The 24,884-nt window shown below is 42.3% G+C and overlaps 1 protein-coding gene across 1 annotated transcript in view; it reads right to left on the bottom strand.

Moving 5' to 3' along the window:
- The window catches only part of schip1 (schwannomin interacting protein 1), a 259,688-nt gene that overhangs the window by 41,807 nt on the left and 192,997 nt on the right, over positions 1–24,884 (bottom strand). The window contains 1 exon segment of the mRNA XM_034700416.1: positions 4,342–5,157. Coding sequence (XP_034556307.1) covers positions 4,342–5,157 — 816 coding nt within the window.

Below are 24,884 nucleotides of genomic sequence, written 5' to 3'. Positions count from 1 at the left end.
TCAGCAGAGGCACTATCTTTATAAGCACAGTTTTGCCTTTGGGGTGTTTTTAAATTGTATGAGTAAGTCTGAGTGTGTGCACTCTGAGATTGAAAAAGAAGTAGCCTCCAGGCATGGATTTAATACTTTTCCAATATGCAACAACACACAGGTAAAATCTCTGGGACAGTGTGGCAGTCATACATGCAGACTGACCCCATCTGTGCCTTTTTCAACTCAAGACCGGCTCTGGAGAATAATATTATTGTTTACCTTTCAGGGGTGTGGAGCTAAATGGAGGCTTAGGGGTAGAGTTTCCCCCTGTGTGCTTGAGGTCCCTGTGGGCCCCTTGCTGCCACGCGACTCCAGAGTTCATTAGAAACAAATTATGAACAGGTCAGCATGCCCCTCATCCACACACGAGTCCTCTTGAACCCCTCCCTCACCCACTACCATTCCCACAGCCTGCAGGCGGATGCTGAGATTACAGCAACTAGAAATCGCACCCAAACTAAACACACCTGCACACCAGGATGACGGGTTCATTAATACAAAAATGACAGATCATATTGAAGAAGTGAAGGTGCTCATGGACGGCTGCTGTTCCATACTTTTCTGTGTTGATGCAACGAGAACAAAGAAACCAGTCATTGCATGGTAAAAAAAAATCGACACAACTCCACCTGGTGAGTGTTTGAACATGTTTGAATCTTAAGGCACAGTCTGAATAGTCAGGATTACTGCAATAACAGCAAAGAAAATAGTTTAGCACATAACTCCCTGCAAAACAAAACTTTTACTTATTGAATGCTGGTGCTAAATAAATACTTGTCTCCACGAATTCCCCATGGTTAACTGGAATCTACATGTTCAACCATGATTACCTCCTGTTGAATAATGAGGTATACTAACAGGCAAGACGTGGCTTATATAGCGTTTTATTGAGGTTGAAAAAAAAATGGAAAGAAGGCAGAGCTTGATCACTGCCATACAACTGAAGAACTAGCAGCTGTCATTAACACCCTGCTAGTTTTTACCCTAACTGGTTACTGCAATCAAGCAGCTGTTGTGGTTACCTAGCAGCATTTTCAGGACTCATCTCATATCTAATGCAGCAAAAATGATTGCATAAGTTCGTAATGCATCACAATCACTGACGAAAAGATTGTATGTGTACAAATTAAGTCATTGCAAACATGAGTGGAGTTGAATTTTACTAGTAGAGACACATTTTTGTGAATAAGGCCAATTCAGTGATGTTACTTTCTGTTACTTTTATGGCTCCTCAAACATAATTGTTGGCTAAAATTGAATGAATTATATCACAGAGGATACATGATTACAAGGTGGTTAAGATCTTCAAGGAAAAAATGTACACTGAAGGCATTATGGTCTTTGAGAATGCTGGCTTGCACATCAAAGTAAGTAAAGTACAATTAAAAAAATACAGTAATTTTAAGCAGTTCCTTCAGATGTAGCAGCATTAACTTTTCAGAGACCTGCATATCCTCATGATCTATGATTCAACCTTGTCCTTAACCAGACAGTTCAGGAGGTAAAAGGACTGCTGGCATGGAAATGTGGAAAGGAGAACCAGTGTGAGGTCTGAGCTCTAGTGGCTCTGATGACTGTCTGGTACATCCATTATAACAGAACCCTTTTGAAAATGTGTTAGAAAAAGTGTGACTATGTTGTGTACAGCGTCTTACTGGAGACCACCTAAACTAGTCTCCAGGCACCACCAGAGCCACCACAACGGATTATTAGCTCTGAGCTCTGCTGTGTCCTGTCTCTCTTAAAGCACAGATGCTTTTGAAGCTCCACTGAAGCATGAATATCTCCGTCCCTCTGGACCCCAGCAACATCCCAGACAGACAGACCCCTCCATACATGAACACACGCATCCTCTCGCTGGTGGGCCCCGCCTGAGTGGATGTCTAAATATTTAACAACATCTTAAAAGCGCCAGTCCTCCTCCCACTTTTCCTCCAGGGTGTCTGTGAAGTCCTGAAATTTTAAGAAATAAATAACTAAGATGCTCTCTGGCACAGAAAGACACTTGGGTTGTCTCATGGGAGTTTGTCTGATCCTAAAATGACACTTGACTGCTTTTGGGCTCTTGTTAGCAGGTTAGCAGAGGGTCAGTTTATTCTCAGAGGGTAACTGTCCACGTCTAGCACAGAAGTAGAATTTAAAACCACAAGATTTCAAGATTGTAGAAGTGTATGACTGTTAATAAATATGTGTCCCTCAGGCGGTTTAAGTTCTGTTTTCTTGTTGTTTCCTGCAGATAATTTCTCTTGAACACCAGCTGCCTATGCTTAACTATTAACACCAGTGTCATCTTTATTTTATTCTATTTTTCTATTGTAAATATCAGGGCTGCTTGGCCCAGACTATCAGAAACAATATGACAAGATATGATGCTATATCATGTGGCACAATGCTATAGGATACAGTATGTTATTATACTGTTCAGTGTGACACAATATGATACAAAACCATGCTGTACCATATGACAAGGTATGGTAGGTTACAACCTGACCCAACCCAACACGAAACAAAAACTACACGAAACGACACTACACACATGAAAATACACGACAGACATAACACACATAACAGACACACCACGAAACGAAACGACACTATACAATACTATGTGGACAAACACAGAGAAGAGTCTTCACCTTTCTGTTAGTGTCCTGAGATCATAAATGTATCACTATAAATAGATTATGATTGATTGATGAAGCTCTTGAAAGCTATACACGAATACGATCCACATGATGGGTATTCCTCTACAGTAGGACCAACATGATTTTAAGAGTAGGATTGTCCAGGATATGACCTTGTTTATCTTGCTGCTTCTGGTATAGCTTTTCTGCTCTCTACTCAGGTGGGATTACACAGCTAATACCTATTTCTTATCTACCCAGGGCCATCAGAATCTGAGGGCATTTTTTTTAGTATAGAGGGTTTTCATATAATAGGAGGCACAGTTAAAAGCTGTAGTTCTTTATCCCCATCATGACTTAGCTTTTTATCGACTACACCAGGCCTATTCTACACTTTCTTCAAGTGAGAATGAGTTTATGGTGATTAGCACATGTGGGAATGTGAATATTGTGTGCGTCTTTGCAAGAGATAGTGGCTTCATATGGAGACAGAGGCTCTCCTTATATGGATTTTTCCTTCACACAGGTCAATTATATCACAGCCCACTGCCTGGGGAGAGGAGCGGAGACAGAGCACACTCTCTCCAGACTAGAGCAAGCAGAGAGGTGACCTTTTTCATTTAAGACGGACAGCAGGTAACGCAGAATGACGCACACCGACACACGAGCCATATGACCCCAAACTGCTGGGTTCTCAAGATACCATCTTCCTGTCCTTTCCTCCCTCCCTCCTTCCTTCCTTCCTTCCTTCCTTCCTCACATCCCCCCACTTCTCCAGCTGCATTCCTGACATGCCTCAGGGAGACAGAGGGGGCCTCCAGGGCAGACAAACAAAGACACACAACACGCACAACACTCTCACAATGGCACTGGCTGCAGCCATTGTCCGTGTGCACTAAGAAAGAAAGGTCTTGGTGCTTGCATACCAAAAGAGACCACCAATCCCCCCCCCCCCTTTTTTCTTCTCTAAGACACATTTGCCCTCACTTGCACTGAGACTCTGGCTACTGTAAACAATTTCCCCTGCTCCTCCCTAAACATTTTTAAAGCTACACCCAAAAAACCATAAACTCTGGCAGAGACTGTGGCTCAAACTGAGTGATGTCATGGGATGGTAAGTGAATCATAACAGCCTTCAGTGCTAGTGGAGCTGCTGGTGTGGCATGACAGGCCCTGCAGGAGAATGTCGATGCAACACTGACCTCTTCTGGTAGAAACACAACACAGCAACAACAAAAGACATCTAGATTTTCAAAATGAGGTTAAAAGGTTTATAAGGTCAGGGAACACATCTTTTATATAGCAGTCTCTTATCCAAAGCCATCAAATAATTACAACTAGACAGCCTTACATAATAAATTATAGCCAACAGACCTCCTGCTCTACCTCCAGAGACCTTCCAAGTCCTGGTTTCATGCAGTGTTGGATTTTCAGAGATTTTCTTGACATGAGAACTTGTGTTTCTCAGACTTCCAATGCTGGTTATGGTTAAAGCTTGTCCATATGGCTTAGCGCTACATTGCCAGACTAATCCCTCTCTCTTACTCCAGCTAACCTGACCTAATGCTTCTGACAAAGATAACTGCTGGATTACTGATTCCACCAGAGCATGAGAAACTACGAATGTGTGACCCCTGACACACATAAGCAGAAAATCTAACACGTGAAATTCTGAGACACTTACTGAGGTGTAGTTGGTCTTGCCCATGTTGTGGTTCTGGTTGTGGTTGAGGTTCTGGTTCTCTTGCTCTCTGCACTGCAACCCGGCCAGGTGTCTCTCCAAGGCAGCCCAGTCCATGGTGGGCAGAGGTTCCTCCTCTGCACTCTCTTCCTCTTTGTAACCCCCCATTCGTCCGCCAGTACCTCCACTGCCTCCTCCACCCTCTCCACCACCACCACCACCACCACCACCACCACCACCACCACCACCTCCAGTGCAGCGGCTCCCTCTGCCTTGACTGGAGCCACGGCGGCTGGGTTTAGGAGTCCCTGTGCCCCCCTTTGGTGTACCAGGGGAGTGGAGCTGGTTGCTCCTGGGCAAAATCAGATTGCCATTCTGTTTCAGTTCATCTGGGACGGCTGCGACTGAGGTTGCAGTGCGTCCATTGGGAGCCGGAAGAGGCGGGACAGTCTTCACATCCTGGAATTCTTCAGCCAGGCTCCGACTGTTCATTGTCTTCCTGTAGCCTTCGCCCAGGCCGTCATCCCCTGCAACGCCTCCCCCACCACCTTCCTCCTGACCAGCAGGCTGTGGAGAGGTGTAGTCCTCTCCGTACTCGCTCTCCCACTCCTCTATCACCTTCTTCTTGTACTCTTGGTAGTCCTCATCCTCCTCATAGTCCTCTAGGGTGACCAGGTCCAGAGAGGGGGAGGATTTGTAGTCCTCCAAGGTGGCCAGGTCAAGAGAAGGGGAGCAAGGTGTGACCTTGTTGGAGTTGGACTCTGAGCTGGAGCGACTGGATACATCACTCCCCAGGTCCATGCCATCCTCCCGGTAATCCTGCAACGACAAAGGTGACATAAAGGGGGTGAGAGACTTACAGAGAAAGAAGAGCATCAAATCCCAAAGTTATCTCATGACACACTGTAATATTTGTTTCAATCCACAGTGAGTAAACAATTGGAAGGTCATTTCTTTTGAACAGGCAGAAACCTTGAACAGGACCAGACTCATTGGTAAGCAACAAAAAAAAAAGTGAAGGAGGAAGGAGAATTACAACATGAAAAGAGAATTAAGGGAAGTGTGTGAACTTAGATTAGTCATTCTTGTGTTGTGGTTTGAGACCGGCAACCACAGAACACTTCCTATCCCACAGGAACTTCCTGTCTGCAAGGATATTTGTAGTCACCATCTTTATTGGACTTGGCCTTCTGCGCTGCTCCAAAGCTTCCCAGTGTTACAAAACTATGCTAACAGATTTTCCCATTCCTCTGTCCTGGTAAAGGCATGTGTGTGGGCTTGTGCAACTCTTGACACACACACACAGCAAAGGCGGAGTCCGTGTGGCTGAACGTGTCAGAATAATATCCCACCACCCACTGCTACATCTGCACACCACCACAGGGACAAAACATGGTGTTATGAGGGGAGAGAGTGAGTGACACTGACATGTCAATGTGAAAACACAGCCAACCATGACATGGACGGATGAGTCCAGAGCTGTTTTCTAACCTTGACTGTGATGCCCCCACTGAGCCCAAATCACCACCTGACTGCTTAGTTCACAGCTAATGAAAATGTCTGTGTTGTTTACAGCCCCTCCACAAATCTCCACCTGACCTGAGCCTTCTCTTCACGAGTTATCAGTCTTTTTTTTCTTTCCTCCACGGAAGCGCATTATCACAGCGCCTCACAACACTTTTAAAAGTTAATGAAAAGCAAGCAGCGGCAAAATTTCTCTCAGGGCAAAGTGAAATTAACGACACATTCCTACGTGATCCACATTATGAGCTGCTCTGGAAAAGAATTAATTATGAAGATTGCTGATTACTGGTTAAGGCCATGAGGACTTAGGGGTAGTTTCTTTTTTCTCATGAGTGAGAAACTGAAACACATCCAATTTAATCCTAATAACAATAAGCTCTTTGACTGTGCAGACCACACCTGTGCAGAAACGGGCTGTTGACGTCAAAGGACTAGATGCAGAAATGATCCATGTTGGGCAAAGCAAAATGACTCAGCATCTCGGTGGAGACTGGATTTTCAGATTGCTGATGCTGTGCAGAGACATAAGCCACTTAATGCTGGAGAACCTGCATTTCTAAATGAAATGCTAGACAGTTAACAGAGAAAAGAAGTGAAGCACCACTCTGTTAGGCTAAAGCTGGCAGACCTGGCTGCAAAAAATGGGGCCACAAAACCCCAATCAAGCCTCGACATGATGGCTATGTGTCACTAGATAGTTACAACAATGTTATTAAAAAGCCTTGGTTACATAATGCATTGCCACTGGGGTGCTGGGACATCCATGGTCTGACTTGGAAGAGATAAATTTCAGTATTATTTTACCCTCTCCTGTCTCCTGAATTAGACCAGTGCAAGAATGCATGACTCTTGTTTTTCTTGCAGTCTAGACAGTCATAATGACAGGTTCAATTCCATATTCACTTTCTTGGGATCATTTTCAACAATCTGCAGGTTCTTGACATAAAAAACTCGAGGAGCCCCCTGTGGGTTGGCTGAGGGGGGGGGGGGATTTAAGGGCACATACCAAAACCAGCCGACTACTGGCCTTACACCCCGCTTAAAACCGGCGTTTTAAAATAAAACAAGCCATCTATTCAGTCTATGTAAAGCTTACAAATGTAGCGTAGATTCAGCCTGAATGTATCAGTAAAGCTTACCGACGTGCTCATCTAACGCGCTGGATCACTGCACGGTCACCAGTCCCGGCGGTGTGTGAACCACCCTGTCATCTTGGCTTTGTCACCCTTCAAGTAGTGCTATTAAACCCCCCCTCCCCCCCCCCCGGATGCATGAACCGGGTGGGTTTTTCCTCTTCAAAGTAAGGAGACCGTTAGGTAGAAGCAGACAGAGCAGACGGGCTGTCCACGCACTGATCTCGCGTTTCAAAATCTCGGTCACCGATCGTCTCCTCGGAGCGATTTGTGCAGCCTCCAAAACGACCGGCGCCTGGATTGCCAGCTATTCTCGCGTCAAGACATGACGGTCACGTGAGCCCGATTAATATAATGTAATCATTTAAAGTGCCTGTGTATGAAAGAGAGGGAGAGAGAGGTACAAACAGAGAGAGAGAGAGAGAAAGAGAGAGAGAGAGGAAGGCGTTGCAAGACGGCAGGCTGGAGCGCTAAAGCTGATCCGCTGTGGGATTAACCGAAGCGCAGGCAGGCAGGCAGACCATAGACAGGATTTGGCCACAAAAAAATACATGCAAATTGACAGCTGCACCGATCCCCACCCCGCAGCCGGGTGGGTGTTTTGGAGTGGAGGGGGCGTTTAATTTATGTTAGAGAAAGAGTCCCCCCTCACAACTCTGCCTGTCGGTCCCTATTTTAGTGGTTTGCAAGGGAACACAAGCGCATACGCCCAGTCTTTGCATGCACCGAGCGCACTCCAAATGTTGTATCTGTACTCGTGACAGTTGCATGATTAGATCTGGCAACATATTGGCAGTAGTTTATCCTGGTGAGGAGTGTTACATTTTACAAAAAAATACATTTTTAATGTCATAAACATTCGCATAATACGCGTGCGTTTCCTTCAGTTCCTCATTGGCTCTCCTTATGATGTAATGTTCCCAAAAAGTCCCACGAGGAACCTGATATCCCCCAGGCAACAGCGCTGACAGAAACGCCCAATATCACACTATCACAGGATGGATGACACCCACTACAGCTGTGACCACACTGACCCCACTCCAGCCACTATTATCGGTCAGAATTAAAGTCACCGGCTCGCACGAATAAAAGCCGACCCCTGGAGACGAGCTAAAAGTAGCCTGGATGGACACCAAAGCCATTTAAAGGAGCCCATACTCACTGTCATCATCTTTGTAGCGTCCCTGTCGCGTCTCAAGACATTGTAAAGTGTAAATCCCAGCTGTTAGACAACGGTGACGGTGCTGAGTGGTTTCACAGCAGCTTTATTCTAAGGGCGGATGGTGCTGGTGGTGCTGGTGGCGAGGCTGGCTTCGCAGGAGAAATTACAGAGAGCCGGTGCATGATTCAGACCAGTCATCGCCCTAAGTGCTTCAGTCTGTCGAGCCAAAAAGGAGTCTTGAATCCTGATAGAATAAATGGATGTCTTTAGATCCCAGTAGGTCAACGCTGCTCCTCTCCTCTCCTCCCCACACACACACATACAGATGCCCAAACCAACAGTTCAGCCTGCGCTCCCTCGCTCCCACGTCAGCTGGAGAATAAACAGCCTCAGAGTAAAAGTGCGTCTCCTTATACTGTGGGCTTGCGCACGCTTTCACACAACCAAGACGGCCTTCGCTTAAAAACCTCGAAACAAGACTTCAGACTGAGCGCAAAACAAGCATGCTGCTGCTGCTCCCTGGCTGGCACAGGTCCAGTGTTTATAGCGGCTCTGCTCTCTGTCGCAGCCTGCAGATCTGAGGAGAAAGTGACGAAGACAGAATCAACTCGAGCCCAACCTTCTGCACCCACTGACCTTGCAAATGGCCGAGAGAGGGAGATAGGGAGAAGAGAGAAAGAGGGAGGAAACTATCTAGGTGAATTATTAAACATATTTCAGGTGTTCTGAATTTAGAATATTCCCAGACCTGCTAAAAACCCTCATGAGGGGGGAGTTGTGACAATGGGGGATTTGTTCCAAAAAATACCTTCTCTCAGAATTGACATGGGTCTAATGTGTGTCTTGAGTATTAGGAATTCTCAACAGTGCACAAAGAGTTCACAATTTTCTCAGCAATTTCAACACCTTTAAAAAGACAAAAAAACTATTATATCCAGCCTTTGAGAAGGGACACTTCTCAGAGTTTTCTCATGTTTTTGCTCTGTTACACAGGGGTGTTGCTCAGAATTCTGGCCCCCTTATAAAGATATCACATCAGCTGACCCCACACTGTTATAATAACCACACCTCTATTACACAAATGACTCACCAAATGCTTTTAATAACTATAACTTTGTCTCACACCATGAACATTTGGGTTAAATATAATCAAGAGAGACATACTGTTTTCTGAGATGTTTGAATAAAAAAATTAAACTGGCATTAATTAATTACTAACAATGAATATGAATGAAAACATTTTGTTTTTAAGGCAGTCGCATGCTCAGTTTTACAGCCAGCACAACACCATTGTTATCACACAAATCTACAGATGGTAATGAATCTGTTGATATCAAATATGTTAGGCTATCTAAGTGTATTAGGTGTGAAATGATGCTCGAACCATTCTTAAACTGTGTGAGTTGTGCTAACCTTTTTGTGAAATAAAAATAGAAAGAAACAAAATTGCCTCCTTTCTTTCTCCTTTCCATGTTTTCTCTTTTTGATATCCTGATTTTGCTTACATTTTTTAAATATACTGTATTTGGTGCAAAGATGTCATGTCATGTTTCCAGCAGTCTCATCTTTTCCTAACGTTAGCTTAACTTCAATATTTTATCTGTACACGTTCACTAATATCAACATCATCTTTGGCTTGCAACTGTGTCCCCATTTGGTTGCCATTTGAACACCAAGGCTTTGCTGTACATGACGTAGTGACACAACTTTAAAACTTTATGAGTTGAAGGCAGCACAAGAGTTACCAAATGGTTTTGCCAAGATGTGCTGTGCATCTTTATTCCTCAAAACGTGGCAAGTATGACAGAGCTGGACAAAAGCAGCTCTGTTTTATATCTTATTTGGCTCAAGCACAAAATGTTAATAACTTCTTTCCCGCTACGTTCAGTGCTAGTACTGGGATGACATTTTTGTTGGAAAAAATCTGGATGTTTATTTGCAACACTTGCAACACTAAACGTATGGCAGATTTTTTTAATAAAAGTAACTCTTTTCCTTTTCACCAGTGTTTTTCTCAGTAAATAGATGTGATATTATTTAAATACATTTTCCTTTACATATATCTTTAATATTCTATAATTTATATTACAATTAAAAACCACCCCAAATCATGCACACTGCACACCCACCAAAGCCCATTTTAACCCATACAATCCTACCCAAACCCCCTGGTTACTTAACTCTCTTGACTCCAGTCAGATCATCCTGACACTATATGTGGTGGACTGAACCATTTTGTGCATTTGACAGGGGTTTAGGACGGGGCTCAGAAAGAGGTTCCACATTTTTTACTGAGTTGAGAACTGTGTTGTTATTTAGCTAATTTTACTTAACTACAATTTTAACTTGGAGAAAAGAATGAAAAAAAAAAGTATATTTTCATGTCAGGCCTATCATGGACCCCTTCCCGCTTTGGGGTCCTATAGTCCTACTTTTCCCCCCACAGTGACGCCCATGGTGACAACTGATGCATGTGAGGGGTTAACTATCACAAACCTCATAGTTCAACATCAACAACTACAGCCTTTAAAAAGTAACATTGCAAAGCCCTATCTTGATCATTCACAAAGTCACAAAGACAGAATAACTACAGTAGAGTGGCACCTAAAACTTTAAGTTGATATGTTGAATACTGGGTTGGCAGAGAATTCAAGTGCTGACAATGGGTTTGATTGTTTTAGTCCTTTTCCAAGAGACAATGCCAAACAGCTGCTTAATCACACTACTCAAATGTAAGTAGTTGCTGATTTGCTTCATTAGACAATCATTGAATATTTTGGGGTTTTTGGATGATTGCTTGGACCAAAAGAGCTCAGAGGGAAAGTGGGAATTTTTAAATTCAAAGGCATGGAAAGTAAATTGATCAATTAATAAATAGATATCAGTTTAATGCTAACATACATCAATCCTTTGTATCAATATTTTCTGTATTAATGTCATCTTATTTTGTCCTAAATAGTCCCAGTGGAAAACCTGAGACACGTGTGAAATGACTTACACACACACACAGATGGCAGCTGTGGTGTCAGAGCTGAAGAGGGGTTAACACCAACATGGCATGATATCTTCATGTTGCATTTACTTTCTCAACAGCTGGTTATTTACATATACCAAAACGGAGATCATGTTAAGCGCCAATGATGAACCAATCTCATCCACTGCTGGATTAAAAGGTATTAAGCATCTGTCTAACAAGTACTACAACAAGAAACTTGATCTGCGTTTCCTTTGTGGTAAGCCAAACATTCGTGGCATGTGTGGTACTTGAGTAATGTTGAATGATGAATCTCTTAGCAGTTCTCGATTTCCACTGCTCTGAACTTGGCCTCATGAAGCCCACATTTGTGGTTGTTTGAAGAATGGGAGCTGTCTTTACACATCGTGCAGTGATTGTGCAATACAACACAAATGAGTACATCCATGTAATAACAGAGCAGTACTTCAAAGACCCCTGGCTGGGCCTGTCCTTACATTACAGCAGGGACAGCACTACTTTGGTTCTCCCAAAAGAGAAGACAGCAGGAGTCCAGCCTATTCGTGCCACGCCACTCCTCACTAAAGCTTTCAACTCTTATCAGCCCTTCCACTCCTCCCCCTCTGCTCTTCCTACCCAGTTCCCCAAACATAATCAGTCATGGTGAAGTGAAGTGAGGAGTTGTAGAGTTAACAGAATGCCTTTAAGGTGAGTAAGTTTCTTTTTAGGGTTTTATTTTATTGCCGAGAATGTGGCGAATTAAAGTTCATTTGCACACCAGGAAATTCATATATTATTAACTTGTCAACAGGAGGCCATCATTGTTTTGAGGTCACTCTTGCACACATACTATGTGAGTGCTTGTTTCTACAGTTTGCTTTCTTTGAAGTGTCCATTTCCCTTTAGCATCAAAGCCTCTGAAACAGTTTCGACATGGCATCCTTCCCCCTTGGTGGACTGTTTCTGAAACAATAAAGCAGCAACCAGCCTCAAGTCAGAAGCCCCAGATGAAGATGTCTATGATACGTCACATCAAAGCTCTGTGATCGATGTCTTCATCAAACCTGGGAGGAGAAGATGACTTTTTCTGTACTTTTGATTGAGGATGTGGTCAAAGAAAGTTCATTGTGAACAGTCGATACGCTTTTTTTTTGTTTTCTTCTCCACTCAACCAAGAAGCACATGTGGATGTGTTGTCTGTCAAACTGCCATTCAAAGGGATTTATCAATCGCCAAGGGGCAGAAACATGTGGAAAAACAGCCAGGTTTAGATGTACAGTATCTGGAAAATCTTTGCTCTATCTGCCTGCCTAACGGTCCAACTATCTGGCAGGAATCACTGAAGGCCTATTACTGACAGAGAGATAAGGCTGGAGAAAAGAATGCCCCTCAGATAATACCAGAAAGTCGGGGAACATCTTCCTCTGCTTATATCCGTCTCGAAGGCGTTTAAAAAACAGGCAGCTCCTGACAGTCAGTGAGAAATTGAAACTGTCTCCGCCTTGTCAGGAACTCACAAACTCTAACGGAGAGACACCAAAAGTGACCTTGGAGGATTCTCCCTCTCACTTTTCCCCACTCCCTCCCTCTTCCCAGGGACCGCTGGGAAAAGCTCACCTTGAAGTAAGACTCAGGCCGAACTCGACAACAGAAAATGAAGCGTTGGAAACATGACTGTGGTACAAGGCCAGGCATGCAGATGGGAAATGTCCTGCTTGGTTATGAGAGACACAGGGCCACAAGAGGACAGAAAATAGACTCAACAACAAGGTCTCTCACAGTGTTTTTCAGATAAAGAAGATGCAACTCTGGCTGTCATGACAGAAATCTTTCCACCTCACCACTATCATTTTGGATGTAGCTCACTTTATTCACTCACTACTTACAATCTTATTCTGAGTACTTCAGAAAAAGAAAACCTGGCTACATTTTTTCTAAGACTGTAGTTTTCTTTCATGAATAACTCTCTTGGTGCCTAATGGCTTCACTTCTATTTTAAGCCAGTTAGAGAAAAATACAGTTGGCAGAATTGTACTGAAAAAGTCAATCTATTTAAATGGGTCGTCTACAATCCTGCAGAGAAGTTTGCACCGAAGAATGGGTGACATGGATTAAATATCATACCTCATTGTAATGGATAAAGTGTTTTTTGAGGAATGTCTCATTTAGCTGATTTGATAAATACTACTAGGTTGATTTAGGGCCCAAAAGAAGGTTGAAATTAGCCATGCTATCTTCTCTTAAATGCCACCTTGTCTCCTGCTTCATGTTGAGCTTGAATCCATATAACTCTCCCAATTGAGGCCATTGATACTAGAGCTGATACACATCGCTCGTATTCCTATTTGGTTCAGCAGCTAGCCACTCTCTTTTTCAAATAAGGGGGTTCTTTTGGGTTTACATAACAGCTTTGGAGGTTGGTCTGTTCACAAAGCGACCTTGTTTACACAAAATAGGGTACTTAATTTACACACCGACATCAGCTGAGCAGAGAGAGGGGCCGACCGGTAGAGGCAGAATAGGGAGATTGCACAAGAGAAATTATTTCCTGGAACCAGATGTTAGTCAATAATAAACATAGCTTACTTGTGGCTGGTGTGACTTCTGACACCTTTTTTTTCCCTACAAAAGTTCAGCAGAGACTCAAAGAAAGAGCTATGCAAGTACATTGATTCACCAAATAACTATCACGGACAAAAATTAAGAACAAATGCGTTGTGTAAAAATGAGGGGAGTCTCTGTACAGAAAAAAAGGAATGGGCTTTTGCTTTGAAAATGCTACCATACTATATTTTGAATGCCTTTAACGTGGATAAATATAGCTGACACAAAGCCAGCACAGTCCCCAACTTTTATTTTTTCTGTCTACTGTATTTTAGCCAAGATCTGTGCCAAAACAAAAATTCTGTTGCCATTCTGTAGCCAACATGCATCCAGTCTGAAGCAGGGTTTACTATAGATCAAGTGCAATGCTATAGTTCTAAAGTGTGCTCTGTCTTGTGTCCCCAGTTTCCCATCTCTGGTAGACTTCCTGTACCTCCCGAGGGAACCCCCAAAGAATATGCCCCTGCAACTGTGTCTCCTGCAAAGTTCCTGGGTCTCTTTGGCATAACCCTTGAGTATTTACAACTGACGGAGATGTTGAGCAGGGCCACGGCCACCTCTCTTCCACATAAATGGTCTGTTGACTGCAGCATACAGTTCCTTTCTGATCTTACACCTGGACTATCCTCCTTATCTATCCCCAAAGGTCAGATCCTTGGGGACCTTAATCAAGCGCTCAATAGCTGTGGGTATGTCATCATCTCCAACCAGTGTGGGCTTCATCTTTGTAGGCGGACAAGTAGCTGCAATGCTAAACCCATTATCACCAACTTAATAACAGTAAAGGAAAGTACCCTCTTCATATAATCTCATCTGCTTTTCAAATTTCTGAAGTGGACATCAATATTCGATAAGCTGAAATTTCTGGGAACGCTGAACTCTTTAAACTGATTCTGGGAACGAATTTAGGAATGTCTTGGCCCAGATATTCTTCACCGCTTATCCGAATAATTGCTGGCTACTTCAGAAGCCCAATTTTTGTCCCAGAGGCTAAATTGTTATTAAATAAAAGCCTGTGGTTTCGGAGATTGCTGAGATGCTCTCCATCTATTTTTCATCAAAAAAGAAGGTAAATAAAAGATGGCTTTTATTCAACAAGTTGACATTCATAGATATCTTGTTATGCCCTCTGATCTAACTAAAGGTCTTCCTAGCAAAGGAAAAGGAAAGGGAAATAGAAAATAGAAAATAATGCTGTATGGGAGTCTTCTCAATTTGTTTGTTATACCTGAATGATATCAAAAAAACAAAAAAACAAAAACAAAAAAGAGGCATGTATGGTAGCTCAGGTGAATTCTCCAGAGGCTTTTGGTACCATAACAACTCCTACAATAACCTATTTCAACCCAGAATCAATTGGATCCAATGAATAGTTAAAGAAAAGATACAAAAATAATACAATATGATACATCGAAATAAAGAGAAAGTACTGCATATTATTAGAATGTGGACATACCTGAAGTTTGTCATATTCATATCGTCATAGGTTATAAAATATATTCCCAACCATATGAGGTCATACACCTTTATCCCATTTGCTGCTACATGTACACAAAATGCCTCAGAGCATGCTGTGTCTTGAGACCGCAGCGGGATGCAGACTGTGCATGATGAATAGAGATGTCAGATGGCCACAATATATGTTGGATCCTTAACTGGCCCGCTGACCTGTCGATCTAAATAGAAAGGATGGCCAAACCGTTGAGGGTGGTCATCAATCTCCTTCCTATACACCATGATGATTTACTCCATTCAAATGCAGAAGTGAAGTGCAGCGAAACAAAGATGTGTGCCTTTATTTCTGTGTTCTGTATTTCCAAGGCAACTGTATGCATGAGTGTGTGTGTGTGCAATAATCAACCCATGTATGCACACTTGATTCTTACATATGTTAATATGCATGGATGCATAAACCATGCACAGCTGTATCATGTTTTTCTAATTATGTTTACAGAATAAGTCAAACCTCAGCGCCTGTATTGGATTGCCCTTCTAATACCTGGCTGTAACATATTGATCTTTCCCTCTATACTGTATATCCAGCCAACAATTTCACTTGCTAACGAAGTGTGAAATGAATTGTGAGAGCAACATCTTGTCCAATGTATATACAAGCACTCTCAGCTATTAGATTCATTTATATGGGAAGCACGTTGGGTTCCAGTCTGCAGTATGCAGTGTAGAGCTTTAAGCCAATTGAAGACAGTCTTGGATTTACCATATTTGTTTAATCTTACTTGGTTTATAGAGGCTAAATTGATCATTTAGTTGTGGACAACTTTATTCATAGCTTAGAATTTATCTTAAAGACGTACATCCAAAATGGTAATTAACAGAAAAGACCAGAAAATGTACATATGGTCATAACTGTAAAGAATGTCAAGGCTAAAAATATACAAAGATAAATGTGATGAAGGGGGAGTCAATTGTACAACAGAGGGGGAGGAGGAAGACTATTACACTGATGAAGAAGTTGGGGAAAATGAAAGCGTTGCTAATGATAATGTTGAGAAGCACTACAGAAATCAGAGTGATGACGGCCATGCTCCTGCTGATTAAAATGATAGTTTCTAACACAGCAGTTAGGAATAAGGGGATGATTACAATGACAAGCATGATTAATCAAAACCATTACATTGTGGATACATCTGCTTACATATGGCTGGCCAAAATGATAAAGAAACATTTTGTTTGAGATGAGAACACTTTGAGAAAAATGCCCTTTCCAATCAGAGATCTTTTGACTGTGGAAAGGCCAAATTCAGACCCAACTCCCCGGGGAGACAGGAACCAGAAGAGTTGGAAAAAGTCAGCCAAGTCGTTAATGAAGTTATGACCAGAGTCACCGCTGCGGAAGGAGATCTTAATCATCTGCAAGTGTGGAGGGCCGAGACCTATACTCCAGACCCATTTGGTCCCTGGCACACTAATGCTAATTAGAGGAAAAGAAGGGAAGGTTTGTAATCTGTTCAATTAGCCCAGCCTGGAAAGGCGTCCTATGGGGCTAAGGAGAGATTCAAGCTTGGGACAATTTGCTGCTACTGCTGTGTGTGAGACACTCTAGTCTTGGCTGCAGATGCTGCTTCGTGCATAGCGTTTTGTAGCATTTTGCTGTGAAGAGGGTTATTTTGCAGCAAGAGCCATGTGTAAAGTTATTAGATAAAACAAATCTCAGGCATATATGTGAAGGTTTCACTTCATCTTTTATCATACCACTTCTTTAACAAACTGGATGAATTTAAGGTCAGATGTTTTTTTCCCTCTACTCTCACTTCTCTCTACATTTTCCTACACCCTATTACCCTCCCTTCTGGCTCTTTCTGCAACGCGGCAGAAAGCATCCAGGGTGGTTAAGGAGTCAAATATAGAGACGGCGACTCTGTGAGTGTGTCAGGTCTGCCTTGTGTGCTCCCCATTTGTTTTGGTGCCCTGTCAGCAGTACAGCCAGGCAGAGATATGCATCCACCCTGGCTGGAGCTCAACTCTGCTTCGTGCAGTGCGCAGATGTCCACACAATTTACTGCCCACACCAAATTGGATCACTTCTCCGGTGTTTTGTGCAGGCCTCGCACCTGCTGTTTTCCCACCTTCTCTCGTAAACGCCCAAACATTCAGAGATGGGGGGGAAAAAAGAGAGGAGGGGCGCCGTGATAGTTGGTTTGGGGAGCAAACTAAAACCAGGAATGCTGAATGAATTAGAAAATGAAAGTATGTACAGAGGAGCAGTTGTTTGTGAAAAATAGGACACAAACATCTGCAGTCTGCAGCCAACAGCCTTTCATGATCTACAGCTTGCACAGTTTGATCTCTGATGCTGCTGTGATGTCTGCCAGGTCACCATTATGTTGTCGAGGTTAAGCACAATCTGACATTTGATAAGCTGTGATGTGACTGAGTGACAGCTCCATTTCATAGCTGAGTTGGTTGTGTGTAGATCATTACAGTAATAGGAGAAAAAGTGTTGTGTGTATGTGCATCCATGTTTTCTGGTAATACTTTTGTGTGTGTGTGTGTGTGTGAGCCCTGAGGGGGCCTGGCAGGTGGTAGCACACTGTCTAGATCAATTATTGATCCAGCCTGGACTACAAGGTGTGAGATACTACTGCATCACACTGAGACGTGGCCTCATAACTCATCATCACAGATATGGCAGAAGGAGAGGACCAAGCAGGAGCAGAATAACTGCACAAAATTTGGTATAAGAAGCAATGCCAAAAATGTAGAAATCTTGAAAATGTTCTTAAATCTTAACTACATTTATGTCATGCTATTGAGAATATGGCTTTAGTTATTGAAAGGTTGTAGTTTTTGTATAGATTGCATGGGGTGGGTGTGAATTTCGGTCTTAGCCATGAAAATCAGCAGCAACAAAAGCCAAACAACCATCCTGAACTTGGGCTTAGTTTTCACTGGTGCTAGACTTAAATCCTGACCTACACAGTAAACACATTTGTTACGGGTTCCTAAAGATTTGTGCTTCTTTTGTGAACTTAGTAGTCACTAATGTGCTGTTGGAAATACTTACAAAATGTTCATATACACACAATCGCACGCAGATATACATAAATAGAAATGGTGACATCTGCTCATATTGACATTACATGTGTGCTGCAGTAACGAAAGCAGTAACTTGGTCCTTTGTTTTACCGCCCGGATTCTCAACAAAGTGGTCGAGCTGAGTGAGATCCTGTGTAGGTAACACATTTACTATTGACAGGTAACAAATACGACACCTCTTTTAAAAAATCTGAACTATCCCTTTAAAGCTGCTGTGAGGAACTTCTGGTTTGTATCGATTCTGGCGCCCCCTTGTGGACAAAGTGATACCTCTTATCTCTTGTCCTGTAAATGCAAAATGAGTGTCTTCAGACAATAATAATAATAATAATAACAATAACCTCATCCTGTTGTCTTTTAACATTTAGATTTATCACATAATGTGATCATTTGCCATGAAAACAGCCAAAAAAGGGGGTCTCTAGAGTGAGATGTCAATCATCTGCTCTGACACCTACCCCCTCAGAACAGTTTCAGGCATTAAAAATGACAACAGAGAAGGTATTGGTGTTGTTGTGGATGGTCTTGTTTGCTTTTGAGGGTCATACAGAGGCATCAGTATCAGTTTCAGTCTGTTTCTCAGCCAATTAAAAACTCCTCATAGTGCCTTTAATGAGTGAAGAGTATAAATTACTTGATTTGTGTTTGAGTCTGGTACAATCATAATCTGTTTAGTGTTGGCCAACTTTTATATTAATCTTGTTATTAGACTGAACGGTTGATAGTCCTTGTTGTTGATTATAATAGTTGAAGAAAATCACTATTAGTTTCCAACTGACAGCCACAGAGATGTTAAAGCTCCTATATATTTCAAATGTAAACACATTTCTGTTTGATTTTCTCTTATGCTGAATATCAACCAAGTCACTGAAGTGTATTCTTTAATTCTTTCCCCAACTTTTAGCCCCACACAAAATACCTCATAAAGTCATTCATAAAAAATATTTCTCTCATCATCTTCTGATGTGGACCATACGTCATAGTGTTACAATATCTGTCCCTCAAGACAGGTTGAATAAAATTTTCTCTTATCTTTTTAGCCACAGGAAAAGTATTTATTTTTCTCTAATATCAAAAGTACTTTTTGTTTGGGGATATCAGTCCTGTTTCCATCCTTCCAGCTAATTGCTTTTCTAATTGTTTTCATAGTGACCAAAAACATGCAAATCAAAAATAATTAGCTGCAGCCTAATTGCAGTAACTCATCTACAGTCCACTGGCTCTTTCTTCAAAACAAAGAGATTTCCACTCCGATGACTGGCTTTGCTGCCTTTAAATAAAGGGAAACATTTACCTGAAGTAGTTCATTCTGAAAGTCCTTCACCTTTGCTGTAAGTTAGTTCCCAAAAAGTATATTTGATTGTGTACACTTTTCGCTGCAACATATTTTGACTTTTAAAACTTGAAATGTAAATTTTATGTAACATTTATCTGGCTCTTACACAGTATGTTGTTACAGGATAATTCAAAGTGAACATGTAGTTACACAATTTGAATCCCAGCAGGGTGATCAGGACCTTATTGCAAATCGGAGCGGTCATATTTCACTGTATTGGGTATTTCACAATATTGACTGATTATAAATGCTAACGGAAACTAAACTTTTTGCCACAGTGTCAACAGGCAGAGGTGAAATGTACCAGATTTCTTTTCCCTGATTGATTTGATATGATGTGTGTGATTGGGTTGTCTTTGGTGTCGCTTTTGCTGTTGAGTATCAAATTAACTACCATAGTTGAGGAGTTCTGACTAATCAAAATCAAGCATTCAAAACAGCAGGTTAATAATATTTGAAAATCCTTTTTTTTGTAACCATGGCTATCATGAGCCTCCAGATTTTAATATTTCCTTCATAATTCCTTTGAAGTAAATGTCCCTTTCACTTCTGCTTCTGCCACACAGCATCTCAACATTCAGATTGTATTCTTTCAGCTAAATCTTGGCCCTACACATGAAAAGATAAAGTTATTTCTTTCTCTGACAATTTTGTGCCTGCAGATTGAAATAGTCTTATTTGAAGTTTAGCAGCATAATAAATATTCCTGTAAGTAAAGAAAACGCAACTGACTCCAATTCTATGTAATCTTACTGCATCATTTCACACTCCCAATATCGGTGCTGATAGCAGACTCATTCAAAGATTAGCAAAATGATGACGTTATTGAGGAGACAGTGAAGGAAATGAGATCAGATAACAGCAGTTTAAACCATAATAGCCTTCCTTTTCAAGTGGATTACATTACACAACAGTGATGATTAGAGCTAATCCATGACCACAGAGCATGGATAATGGAAGAATAGATTGACAGAGTTTTTAGGGGCTGATATTTGTTCATAAAACCATTGGAACACTGGGTAAACAGATGATTTACCAGCATTTGTTTGGTCATCCCAGTGCTGCTGTGTTAACTAACAGGCAAGTGGATTAGCTATGCAGATAATTAAAGATTCTTTGTAACAAATCCAGCCCAATTTGAACTATCTGTAATCAGGAATAATCCTGAGCCAGAGCTTTGTGCAATTTTTAAAACAAAGTCATTCAGTTTCACCTGCAGAAAAACTTCTGTATAAAGGTTTGAACATTTTCTCAACTGAAAAGTCATAATGTACAAAAGCCATTCCAGCCTGAGCCATCAAGGGAGATATAATGGCAACCAGCCACTCCTGCAGAGATGCATGCCCTGTCAGAGGCAGAGCCAAAGCTGCTGGAACTGAAGAGGAAGGATGTCACCTCAGCCACTTTGGCACAAAAAATACCTGGAGGGGGGGCCGTCTCACCTCCATCATGATGAGCACCCGGCTCTCACAGCTACTCAGAGAAACACTTCTATGTCTTTTTTTCTTTTCTCATCCACCCTATTCTTCTCTCTTTCTACTCTTTTGTATTCTACATTCACTGTCTCTCCCTCCATCTCTCTCCTCAAGGCTCTATGTGCCATCTCTGCTGCTTTATGCTACATCAGAGCTGCTGCTGAAGAGGCTGAGAGGGTAAATAGGCAGGAGGGCATCGAGCCCAGAGATATGGAGAGGAAGGGGGGGGGGGGGGGGGGGGGGGGGGGGGGGGGGTCATCAGCAGAATATGGAGAAAAACCACCCTGACAGAAGAAATCAGAGAGCAAATGGACCTTGCAATAGAGTGTGTTGAATCATTCAAAGCTAAACAACAGGGTAGCACATCAATAAAGATGCTTATAGGTGAATATAGTGTGTGTATTTGTGAATGTGTGCAACTTACAATGCTAGCCAGTCCAGGAAAATAACTGCAAGTAGTGTACAACATGCACCTACATACATTCTGATTGTCTGATACTTGGGAGGATATAAAACAAGTCAGTGGGAGTTTATGAGAGCAATTTCTGCACAATGTTAAACAGCTAGAGGAGAAAGTCTGCAAACTGTGTATTCATTTGCATTAAAACATTGCTTGTTCATCAGTAAATAAACTGAATTAAGGTCCATATTTGTGTTATGTAGGAGGGTGAGATGAGGTGGGAGGTAAAGAGGGCTGTGTAAGTTTTATGTAAACATGCTGCATTTTTAATGGGCGCTAACGTCCTTAGCAGGCCCCCCCTCTGTGGAGTGGAACAGATAGAGGTAAGGGAGGATGTGGGAGGCTTTCAAACCACTTTGCTCCTTTCAGTCTGTCAATTTCGCCCTGCTTTTCCCATCCTACCGCTCTCCTCATCTTCCCATCTTCTTTCACCTAAGGTCTACTCATGCATGTTATCACTGAGCTGGCAGCAGTGGGAGGCTACACAGGAATTCTTATGCCCCGAAATGCTCCCCTGGTGCCATCCGACCCTCCAACCACTCCATCTCCATTTTTACTGCCATCGCTCCACAGCTGTCCTCCTCACTCACTACTGTAACCATTATACCATTATCCATTGCCCTGCATTCAATGTGTGCGTGCCATAACTGATGATTTCCTCTCCTCTCCTCTCCTCTCCTCTCCTCTCCTCTCCTCTCCTCTCCTCTCCTCTCCTCTCCTCTCCTCTCCTCTCCTCAGTGGCAAACCGTCTGTGTTTTGTGAGCCGGTAAAACTCTCCGATAAGCCGAGTGGACTTCAAACAGGTGTGACAGGTTTGCGTTTCTCCCAAAACCATCTGACTCCCTCCCTTCCAGTGGGGCCAAAATGCTGCGACTAAATCCACAATGCTGCCCTCTCCTCACCTGCTGCTTTGGCTCCATTAAATGCCCTGCAGTTACTCTGCCACTCTGAGTCATATTAGACATGTGTTTGCCAGTCACCCAGTGACTGTACAGTGATGATGCTGACTTCCCTGCACTGCCAATCAGAGGCTTTGGCCCTCAGAGGAGTAACTGTGACTTGTTATGAGTTAATATGTCATCAAATGACGCAGTGAATGATTATGCGTCTGTTTGTGCATGAGGCAGAGGGGCATCCTGAACTCTTTTTTAGTTTCCATAGTTTCTGAGTGCACTTCATACTCTCATACCTATAGCACAATAAAAGTAAAGAGTTTTTATAGAGTATGAATCTAATCATGTGAGTGATTATCCTCTTAACCAGTCATATTACTTGTTTCAGACTTTTTTCACAGCAGCTGTCCAGTCTAGCTGTCCTCTATGCCAGTCTTTAAGTCCATCTTATAGGCCGTTTCGGGTAGTTCTCACTACATGGCCTGAAAGACAGTTTTAGTCATATTAATCTGGGGTGTGTCCTGAGGTGTGTCCTGAGGTTTCACACACACTTGCAATCTAAATGACCACTTCACCTCTGGCCTTTCTTTTTATTTAATGGCAGCACATTTTCATTTGTTGATACTTTAAATTGTTGAAATACTTTGCTCTATTTCCAAAGTAAGCGGTGTAGGAGTGGATGTCCAGGGACAACAATTACGGATGTTCTGAAGCGACTAATTTCCCAGGTGTTAACACAAATTCAAACTAGCTGACTAATATAAGGCTAAGACAAATCGGAAAACAGTCAAAATTGTGCAAAGTTCATGCAACACATCTAAATACAGGATCACAGAGACTTCAAGCAAACAAATCGAAATTGATTTGCTGAGAGTGGCCAACATTAGCAGAGCTAACCAGCCTTCCTCTCTGCAGCTTAGGTTCACATGCCTGTGCTGATAACACAATGCTGCATTGAGTTAACCAGACACAGCCTACATACAACTTTATGTCCAAATTCTAACCCTAAATATTGCCAAACCATGCAGTGCTACGAGATGTCATCTGTGCTTGATTACATCCAGGTAGTTGAGCATTCTAGCATAATTGCAGCAGCCATTAACTAGAGCTACAGCCCCAAATACCGTCTGGTGGCTATACTACAGTGTAGACACAACATATGACCAGCATTGCAGACCCACACTAATGAGTACATTAATAACAACCCACATTTATTTATATTTAGACCAGACCAGCTAGTGCACCACGACTATTCATCCTGATGTCAGTAAACTATGGGGCTCACTTTTTCCGTTTTCTTAAGCTGCTTCTGCCTGATATCAAACCTAAATGATCTGTTATCACTACCTTCAACACTACCTTTACTCCAGCTCATGTGGGATGAAAATCTAAACACAAAGAGGGAGTGATGTTATATAAGATGTCTCTCTGCATGTATGGGAACATTATTTAAGGACACATGAAAGTTAGAAAGAAAAGACTGATACAATATTAGGACATATTGGTTGCTAAAAAGGTAACAAGATCTGTCACACAAATGCTTTCTGTGCTTTTTAAATGTAATTTGCTGCCTTATATTGACGTGACTACACATACGTATAATAACACACACACATAAGCAGGTTTTATGACACATAATCTTTAGGAGCAGTAGCAACAGTGGGAAAACAGGAGGTTTGGTAAACATAAAGAGCAAGTTTTTAATAGCACCATGCAGTCATGCTTGTAGGAAGCAGAAAGGGATTGAGAAGTGAAATGAAAGATAAGGAAAAGGTGAGGGACTGGAAGTGCGAGGAGGGATTGAGGAAAGGTGTGAGGTTCGAACAACCTCCAGCATCCCGGCTCAGCGTGAACAAGGTGAGGTCATCGCTTGGGGAACTGGCCCTGCATTCTAATCACAACAATAAGGTCAGTGGAGTAATCCCTGTCGGCTGAAATGTCACTGTTCCCCCAGCTCTGACACAACTCCCCCACGCTCAGCATCACAACAACCAGCTATCGATCACACACTAATTAGGGATGGACGAGACCTGCTGTATGCTGTATAAGATCCAGGAGACACACTAATGTGGACAAAACCGCACGGACAGAAAAGAATGAAACATATTTGTTTTAAACACACATATGCACACATACTTCAGTACTGAATTGTTTGAATTACATTGAGTCTTCTAAGGTAGGAAGTTAAGTGAGGAATCTGTGAAATGTTGCCCACAACAACAATAAAGGATGATGAGCCTGAGAACATGAACGGAGCGTGAACTGCGGGCCTCAGCCTCACATGCTTAATGGAAACTGTGGAAACCATAATGAAATGTTCCTGTATGTTTGTTTTTGTATGTATGAGGCATTTCCAAGGACAACACAGGAAGCTCTTGCGTGTACATGAGTGCATTCACAGTATGTCAAGCGTGAGAAGGTGACTTAA

This window comes from Notolabrus celidotus, chromosome 14, assembly GCF_009762535.1.
Source record: "Notolabrus celidotus isolate fNotCel1 chromosome 14, fNotCel1.pri, whole genome shotgun sequence".
NCBI lineage: Eukaryota > Metazoa > Chordata > Actinopteri > Labriformes > Labridae > Notolabrus > Notolabrus celidotus.
Note: the sequence above shows the minus strand (reverse complement) of the source record. Positions and strands in the feature narration are given on the sequence as shown.